Raw genomic sequence first — 10,000 nt, forward strand, 5'->3', positions numbered from 1 at the left:
GTGATGCAATAGCACGCTCCCAGGGTTACTAGCAACATACACATTCCGGAGATGGTAACATATACGGGATAAATGTAGGTTGCGTGGAACAGGCTGAGCGGGGTAAATGCATCAAGCTGTTGCAAAGTAGGCATCTGTTGAAAGGTTATACTAGGAAGAGAAATGTTATAGGATGGCAATGATACCGACATGGGCTGCAGGTAGGAGGTATTCATTGCAATCTTCCTTGTGTAGGTATGGGTAGCTGGAATAAATAAGGATAAGGAAGTCAGTTCACATGAGGCTGGAAGAACAAAAGTACCTTGTAGAACAACATCAGGGTTATGCTTGATACACATAACTGTAGTTGTAGTAGCAGAGAGACCTGAAATTGTGAGGTAAGATTTTAGAGTAGAGTAGAACTGAATTCGTTGCCTTAGAGGAAAAAGAGAGGCTTAACATTAGTAGAGGAGATATTGTGGAGAATAGGGCGTAAGTCATGTGGAGTAATGAGACTGGGAAGCACTTCGCCTGCTGTTGCTGAAATCAACGAGTTGGTTATTGAGTTCATAAAGTAGCCAGGTCGGAGAAATTAGCAATCGGCTAAAGCGAAATTTTGATTTCCACAATGTTTGTTACTGGTAAGACTAGCCCATGGTCCTCAACGAAGGCTCCTGGCACTGCGCGAAGCCTAGGGGGAAGGGCATGGCGATCGGCAGACGCCAATGTGAAGAATGATAAGCCCAAGAGTAAGGTCTGGAAGATAAAAATCAATTAGTGTTCGTCGGCCGGGGGAGAATAGTACTTGTGAGCAAGCTTTAGGACGTCGAAATGAGACCAAGATTGTTCACCTGACTGTATGCATTTAATGTAGGCCTTGTTGTTCTTTACACTAATTACTCTAAATGGACCTTCAAATCTAGGAGCAAGCTTTGACTTAATATTGAGTGGTTGGTTGACTTTTCTAAATACTAATGCTCCAACTTCAATGTCCTTGTGGCGGGCCACTTTGTGTTGAAATGACAGTATTTTATCTCTGGAATTAATCAAAAGCTTCTTTGTGATCTGAAAGATGGACTTGTTTCTATTTAGGAGATATTCAGCATAATTATCATTATATAAAGGAACTTGATTTTCATCAAAGAGGTCATAGGGTAGTCTTTTATCCATTCCATATAACAGAAAATGTGGGGTATCACCTAAGGAAGAATGTAATGTACTATTAATACAAGACTGGATTGTCAATAGTGATTCATCCCATGTGTCCGATGTCGCATCAACAAGCGATCTCATTAATGAGAGGATGGAGGAGTTAAGCCTTTCTGTAATACCATTACTTTGTGGGCGGTAAGGGAGAATGTTAACACGAGTTACATTCATGATATCACATAACTTATCCATGACCTTGTTATGAAATTCAGTCCCGTTATCAGTTGAAAAATACATGGGGGCTGAATGTCTATGACAGAAGTCGTGAAAAGCATGTGCAACAACATTTGCTGTTTTGTTGGGGACGGGGACGAGTTCACAAAAACGAGTGAAGTTATCAATGAAGACTAACATATAACGATTACCATTGCGAGAAGGTAGAAAACCTGACAATGTGTCGCAAGAGACTTTCTGGAAAGGAAAGTCTGGAATGTCATATTTCAATGCAGGGGCTGGGTCATTGGTATTTCCCTTGTAATACGGGCATTGCTTACAAGACTGAACATGCTTAGCAACTTTGCTAATAAGGTGTGGGAAGAAGAAGCGTTGCTGAGCTAAGTGAATTGCTTTATACTTACCACAGTGTGCAGCTTCTTTCGACTCATGGAAAAGAGGAAGGATTCGACCTTCAAGGGATTCAGGAATAACTACAAGTTTACGGGATGCCTTGAGCTTTCTTGTCCTATATCGAGACTTGTAGCAAAGTAGACCTCTAGCATCGAGGTAAAGTTGACTTACTCGAACATGTCTGTTAGGGGGAGGTCTTTCATTCCTTTCTAAAGCTTGAATTAAGGGGCCGTACAGATTATCATTACGTTGCGCTATCCGGATCTCGTCCTCCGTGGGTGGGTCCATGGGAGGTACGGCTGGGGCAGCCAAGACCGGGGCGGTAACAGAATGAATGGAGTCGGAACGGCGATCATTAACATGTGCAGACCGGATCTCGTCCTTCGAAGAATCCTCAACGGTAGGCGCGGCAGTATTTGCCAAGATCGGTGCAATGTCAGAGAATTTCACCTTGCGGGAGGCAAAGGTGGGCGAGGAGCTAGATTCAGGCAGGTTGTGAGCGTCAGAGAGCGGAGCGCGTGATAGCGCGTCGGCAACAACATTTTGTTTCCCGGGTAAATAAACAATGGTGGCGTCAAACTCTGCAAGAATTTCAATTGCGCGGGCGCGTCGTCCATGAGGGTCCCTACCCTTAAATATGGACGTGAGGAGGGAATGATCAGTGTGCACTTCTATCTGATATCCCAAGATTAGCTCTCGAAAATGACGGAGGGCCCATGTGATACTGAGTAATTCACGGTCCGTCGTGTGATAGCGTTTTTCTGCTGAATTGAGGGCGCGACTTGCAAAAGCAATGGGCTGCGTTTTTCCAGAATAGCCATGTTTCTGGTGGAGTACTGCTCCGAGCCCGAGGTTTGAGGCATCAGTGGTGAGGACAAAAGGCAAACTGAAATCGGGGAAGGCTAAGAGTGGAGCCTTAATTAGTCGCGATTTAAGAGTTGTAAATGCAGCTTTTTCCTCGTCTGTCCACTGCCAAGTAGTATCCTTTTTAAGGAGATGGTTAAGCGGCGTCGCGATGGACCCGTAACCTTGAATGAACGGCCTGTAAAAACCTGAAAGGCCTAAAAATGATTTCAATTCCTTCTGGTTCTTAGGTGTTGGAAAGTCGGCAATGGCTTTAACTTTTGAATCATTAGGTGCAATACCTTTAGATGACAAGGTATGGCCTAAGAATTCTAACTTAGACTTGAAGAACTGACACTTGCTAGGTTGAATACATAATCCTGCAGTTGACGCAATTTCTTCTCGTGTTCAGAGAGGGAGGGTGAACAAATTAAAATATCATCTAAATACACGAGGACCTGATCATTAATTAATCCTGATAGTACAAGTGACATTAATCTGCTAAATGTGAGAGGGGAATTGCGAAGGCCAAAAGGACATACTAAAAATTCAAAGTGTCCCATATGAGTCGAGAAAGCCGTATATGGCACGCTTTCAGGAGCCATAGGAACTTGCAGGAAGCCTTTAGCAAGGTCAATAGTTGAAAAAATCTTATTATTAGAGCCAATGTCTTGCAACAACAATCTAAGATTAGGAATTGGGAATGGTTCTGGCACTGTGACTTTATTCAACTTGCGATAGTCGACCACTGGTCGGAAAGTATTATCCTTCTTTGGAACAAGGAGGAGGGGAGAGGCCCAGGGTGAATTGCTTGGTTGAATAAGATTCATGTCTAACATTGTTTTAACTTCCTTTTCCAAGGCCTGTCGCTTCGAATGAGGGATCTTATAACTCGGTATGTACGAAGGCTTAGCATCAGGCTCGAGGGTAATGGAGTGTTGAAGCAATGTTGTTTTTCCGATAGGACGGTCCTTGGTTGGCAGTACGCTTGGGAATTCTTTAAATAAGGTATTCAAAATATCATATCCTTCATGAAAATCTAAATTTTGCTTTAGGACATGATCAGAGCTCTGCTCATCAGGGGAAGATGATGTTGCAGAAAAAACAGGGGAGGGAACAGGTAAATCAAATTCGCAGATAGGCAAGTCTGTGAATTCATAAGATATTACCGGTACACCAGCGTTAATAGTCAATGGGGCCGGGGTAAGATTAAATACATGCACCTGACATCTATTATCAGTGATATTATACAAGGAAGGTAATGTTGCACAACCTTTTACTCGTATATTATCAGGTAATATCAAAGCAGTACCATTTGCCGAAGGACAAGAAACGTCTATCAGTAGATCATGAAATGCCGGGATAGTAGTGGTAGCACTAGCTATAAACTTAGGAGCATTATCATTAGCGGTCCAAGATTTCGCACAGTCGTCAACGTGTTTTGCGCGCGAAGGTTTGCGTGATGCGGGTGCGCGCGCAGCGAGAGGAGAGGTGAAGCGAGGGCGGGTGGGAGGGGTAGGGGGGTGGTGGGTAGGAGAGGATGGGAAGTGAGGTGTAGACATGGTGTGACTATAGTCATGTGTGAATTCATAGATTGTCATTGCGGGTGTGAAGGGGTCGGCATGTGTCCATAGGCAAGAGGGAGTCCTTAACAGGTAATTCTGACCATTAAAAGTAATGCTATTACTCTGAGGATGGAGGGAAATCCCTGTACGGTATAAGAAATCATGACCCAACAAAAGGTGTCCCGGAGTAAAATTAGATTCTACAACGACAAACTTGTGAGCAAAAATTTCACTACCAAGAGAAATGTTAAGGACTTTGCTGCCTAAAGCTGATACCTTATCTCCTGTTATCCCGCAAATGGTGGTTTGACTCGGTTGCAAATCTAATGATAATTCAAAATTCCGCAAGGTATTCAACGAGACCACAGAACAAGAAGATCCGGTGTCTAAGAAGAAATATGCAGGCTTGTCATTCAATATAGATGGAAGCAAAGGCGGTTGAGTGATATCATTAGGGATGCAACTAGTCGAGACAATGTGGTGTGTTACCGGTATTGTGCTTGTAGTGTTGCCGTGTCTGGGTGTTTTTGGCTTTTCCCTAAAAAATGGCGGTTTGCTTGGCGTTGCTGGAGCAATTTGTAAGTTTGATCCACCTGGTCAGGGAACGCTGAGCAGTGAGGCCAAGGGTGTGAGCGCGTGCTGTGGTAAGGACAGTACGGTGTCGAATAACATGAGTCGGCACCGTGACCTTTCGCACAACAATTAAAACACTGATCTCTGTCTGGTGCCCAATTCGTGACGCAAGGTTGTTTACGTCTTGGTACATGACTGGGGAAAGCGAGTTTTATGTCCCGTATTATATCTGTGAGGGGAGGTTTGTCTCGAGTGTTGTGTTTTCGTGTCATGGTAGTGGAACCGCGGGTTAGGTTTGCGTTGTGGTTTGTCGTTTGGTTGTTTGTGTTTGTTTGTGTTACGCAAGGGTGTGTTGTCTTGTGTGGTCGTGTTTGCCTTAGTCGTGGGAATGCCTGCGTTGACAGATACTGTGGGAGCCTTCTCTCTGATAGACTTGGCAAATTCGCCGGGTAACTTAAGTAAATCAGTATCTTCACAGGGTTCCCAAACTTGTTCTTGTACAGAAGTAGGTAAAGAAGCAACTAGGATAGATTTGACCATATACGTCATAGAGGAGACGTGATGGTCGTTAAACAAGGACTTTACGTGGGAGTCATGGTTGTGGGGAATACTCTTAACCCATTTTGAAACTTGAACCCGAAGCTGATTGATAAAGAATCGAATGTCTTCTTCGGACAAGGAAGCAGGCTTTAATTGAATAAGTCTCGCGAACTGAATATGGTGACTTACATCCAAGGATTTGAACGAAGATCTAAATATATCCTGGAAATAACTCCAACTGCGCAATTCGGATGGCAATGTCTTAAAGGCGTTAATCGCGTTACGTACTTTCGCTGAGGTAAGCTCTAAACGTGTTTCAGCCGCGTTTACGCATTTATTGCCGAAAGAGGGGTCATCTCTAGACATTCCACCTTGAATAATCATAGATTCAACATTTTCCAAGAAATCTTCAACCGGAATGGAGGAGCCATCAAATTTCTGTACGATATTGAATGTTTGATAAGGTTGGAAAGTCATGTTGGAGAAGGGGGGGCGGGTGGGGGTCAGGTCAGAGGGTGGGACAGTGGGGGAATTAGCAGTTGAGATGATTGTGTGGGGGGTCAGAGATCGGGAAACGGGACGGGAGGGAGAATGGGAAGGTACAGTATCCAACCCAAAGAATATTTCGGTAGTTTCCCTGAGATTTCTGAACACTTTACCACTTCGTAATTCACTCATGAATAGGCGCGAGAAAGAAATCCAATCACTTCACAATAGAAAGAAAAAAAGAAAAGAAAGTGGGTAACAAAAGTCACAACACTAGGGTGTGAAAAACAATTAAGAGGAAGAAAAATGACACGAGGGATATCGACCTTAGTCGCAACTAACCTTCATTACCGATGTCTTCGTCCTGTCAGTCAACTTGATGCGCTGTATGCTGTGAGACACTGGAAAAAATGTTCGCGATGGTGGTACGTAGCTAATTATTGTACCAATTATTGCGAAAAAAAGAAACGTGAGGTTCTCATCGTAGGCTGCCACCAGATTATGTGATGGGTATAGATTACTCTAATATCCACACATAGAGAAATATAAGGTTGGTGTCAAACACAGCAGCTGATACAATAACAATATATTATAACTTCAATAATATGACACGATATAATATATATATAAATATAACAAGGAATGACTCTGGAAATAAAGATCGGGATTAGCACTAGTTCACAATAGTAGATGTAGGAGTGCGAGCGGTAGATGTTGGTGATTAAGGTCAAGGACCTCGAGTGACTTCGCTATCGTCAGTATATCTCAGGACGGCTCGCTAGGCGGGGCGATGAGCCGTCTACAGGAAAGTAGGCGTAGCTATTCCAAGTGTCAACTTGGGTCGCGATTTCCTGATTGGCTGACTTCGGTTCATCATAATTCATAGGTCCGCCCTCGGGTCAGCCTTTGAGGGTGATATTCCTATGACGGGGAGATGACCAGAATATCCAGAAGGGCTAAAGTTGCAGGTGCTGTCTTTAACGAATCTTTGCCCGATCCTGGGGGATATACGAAATCCGATAATTGTGAAGGTCACATCTGTGTATTGTAATTTGATCATGTATCTCAGGTCAGACATATGCTCTGTCGACCGTTAAATATAAATACTTTCATAATATATATATATAATATATATATATATATATATATGTATGTATATATATTATATATATATATATATGTATATATATATATATATATATATATATATATATATATATATATATATACATAGAGAGAGAGAGAGACACACATACACACATGTATGTGTATATATATATATATATAATATATATATATATATATATATATATATATATATATATATATATATATATATATATATATGTAAATATGTGTGTGTCTCTATCTCTCTCTCTCTCTCTCTCTTTATATATATCTATATCTCTATCTATATATATATATATATATATATATATATATATATATATACAGAAAAAAATATATACATATATATATATATATATAATATATATATATATATATTATGTATATGTATATATAGATATATATATCTTCTATATATATATGTATATATATATATATATATATATATATATATATATATATATATATATGTGTGTGTGTGTGTGTGTGTGTGTGTGTGTGTGTGTCTGTGTGTGTGTGTGTGTGTGTTTATATATATCTCTATGTCTCTTTATATATATATATATATATATATATATATATATATATATATGTGTGTGTGTGTGTGTGTGTGTGTGTGTGTGTATATATATATACATATATATATATATATATATATATATATATATATATATATATATATATATATATATATACATACACACACACACACACACATATATATATATATATATATATATATATATATATAGAGAGAGAGAGAGAGAGAGAGAGAGAGAGAGAGAGAGAGAGAGAGAGAGAGAGAGAGAGAGAGAGAAAGAGAGAGAGAGATAAGTGTGTGTGTATATATATGTATGTATATATATATATATATATATATATATATACATATATATATATATATATATATATATATAATAAGGTTTAAGGGTTTTGGTATGGCTATGAAAAAGAAAGCATTTTGTCCAACATGATATTTTTTCACATTCTATTAAAACATTTGAAATGAAACAACTATACAACGATTCGAACTCCAACTGTCAGTCAAATCCAATGTGTCTATTTCAAAATTGAATTGATTCGCAGAGGGCTAGAGTGATTTACACAGATTGTGAATAATGTTTGAAATGTTATATATCGTTTTCCCTAATTCCAGAATAAGTGGCACTATAGATTGAAAAATGGCACAATCAAGCCTACGTTCCTTTGACTCCGAAAAGAAGCGGCAAATGACCTTCCGTCTTTACGAAATGACCACCAGGAAGGGCGGATGGGTGATGCAGCAGGTCCTGGAGTGGGGCATTTCCAGGAGGCCAGCGGGTCAGTCCTTCATCGACTACCTTTCCCTGGAGAAGAATCTTTCCAGACGAGAAATAAGGAGGAATTTTACCAGCAACCAGAGGGAAAAGATGGAGAAAGATAAATTGGACGATTTTGACATATCGTTATTATACTTGTGCATCCAGTATGGATGTGATGGAGTGAAACCACCCAAGTCCAGTGGGTGGATCGAGTCACCGGACACCCTCGAATACTACCTGACTTCCGTCAAGAATTTCAGAAACGCCTTCATTCATGAGGCGTTTGAAGTCGATGATAGCAATTTCCTCAGCAAAACGGAAGAGTTGAGGGATATGCTAGATAACACTCTCAAAAAAGCGGCAGAAATGTACAACATAGATCAGCAATATGTTGAAGACATTTTGCAAGAACTCAGTGACGACATCAACAAAATTAGAGATGAGCCATTGGATTTATCAGTCAGATGCAATTTGGACTTTGATAAGCTACGTCAAATTGTGAATGACAAAGGGAAACTAGAATTGAAAAAGAGATATAGAGACATGTCCAGCATTGAACCAGCATCAAATCTACTCCAGAAATACATAAAAGCCAAACTACGAATTGATAAAGTTTACACCAAACTCCTGATAGAGGAAAACAGCATCCCAGTCCCTCTGGAAGGCCTTCTTGCGCTGGTGGAGAGGAGGCAAAACCAGAGTCAAAAAGGCAGCACTGCTCTGTTGGTCGAAGGTCCTGCAGGTGTCGGCAAGACAACCCTCACGAGGAAGCTGATAAGCGAATGGGCATCAAATGCCAATACTATGGAAAACCTCCAAGACTATGAGTTTGTCATTTTGTTCGAATGTAGAGCTAGGGAAATACAGTCCCTCTCACAACTCCTGCAGTCTCTCATGCCAGGAGTAGGCAAGACAGTTCAGAAGGAATGCCTGGTCGAATGCATTCAGGACAACAGACTTTTGTTTATTGTTGATGGTTTAGACGAGCTTAATCCATCGTCCAAACAAGTGTACATAGAAATACTGAAGTTAGGAGATTTCAGCGATATCACTGTTCTGTGCACAACGCGGCCGAACAGAGTGGCCGACTTTAAGAGACTTGTTCCTGAGAACTTTAACACCATCCATGTACACGTTCGTGGCATAGCTGAAAAGGACAGGGAAGAATTTGTGAATAATTACAGCCAGGCTATCAAGAGTAAAGATGAGGAGAGAGACTTCTCCGGTCTTTTCCATTATCTGAGCAGGAAGGAAAGTCGGCTACAAGATCACTGGCGGTTCCCTTTCAATCTAGTCTGTGTGACGATATTGTGGCTTCTTGATCCTGATGCGGTGAACAGAATGACCACAGCCACGGAACTCTTCTTAAAGACGCACGAGCTGTGTCAAAGAAAATTAACGCAGAGGCTGTTCGACCACGAAAAGACTTGGAATTGGGACTTTCCTGAGGTAAAGGCTAAGATGGACAAATTCCTCCAGACGCTTTACGAAGAAGCTCTAATCAACCACTGCTGTGACGACACCGTGCTGCCTTCCGCTTCGATACAGAGACTGAGGGATACCTGTCTCCTCCTAGATTTGCCCGTCGCAGAAATTCTCAGTGCCTTCTTGATCCAAACAACGTCACTGTCAGATGAATTCGAAGAGAAATACAGTTTCCCCCATAAGGGAATACAAGACTTTTTCTCGGCACTTTATGTAATGGATCACCTCATTGCGGATGAGCTGGACATTCCTCGCCTCATCTCTGGCTTCAAGACTGTCCTCTCTAACAGTAACGTGCCGACAAGGACCAGCCAATGCATTCTA

At 41.1% G+C, this 10,000-nt stretch overlaps 1 protein-coding gene across 2 annotated transcripts in view; it reads left to right on the forward strand.

Annotated features, from left to right (window-relative positions):
• LOC122248088 (uncharacterized) overlaps window positions 1-10,000 on the forward strand; it is a 30,662-nt gene that overhangs the window by 12,715 nt on the left and 7,947 nt on the right. For both annotated transcript variants that reach the window (XM_043007905.2, XM_043007904.2), the window contains exon 2: window positions 8,047-10,000. This exon is cut by the window's right edge and continues 584 nt beyond it. In XM_043007905.2, coding sequence (XP_042863839.2) covers window positions 8,072-10,000 — 1,929 coding nt within the window. In that variant the 5' untranslated portion in view covers window positions 8,047-8,071. The remainder of the gene's footprint in view (window positions 1-8,046) is intronic.

This window comes from Penaeus japonicus, unplaced genomic scaffold (genome assembly GCF_977035675.1).
Source record: "Penaeus japonicus unplaced genomic scaffold, GWHDUDI00000001_assembly GWHDUDI00000021, whole genome shotgun sequence".
Taxonomy (NCBI): Eukaryota; Metazoa; Arthropoda; class Malacostraca; order Decapoda; family Penaeidae; genus Penaeus; species Penaeus japonicus.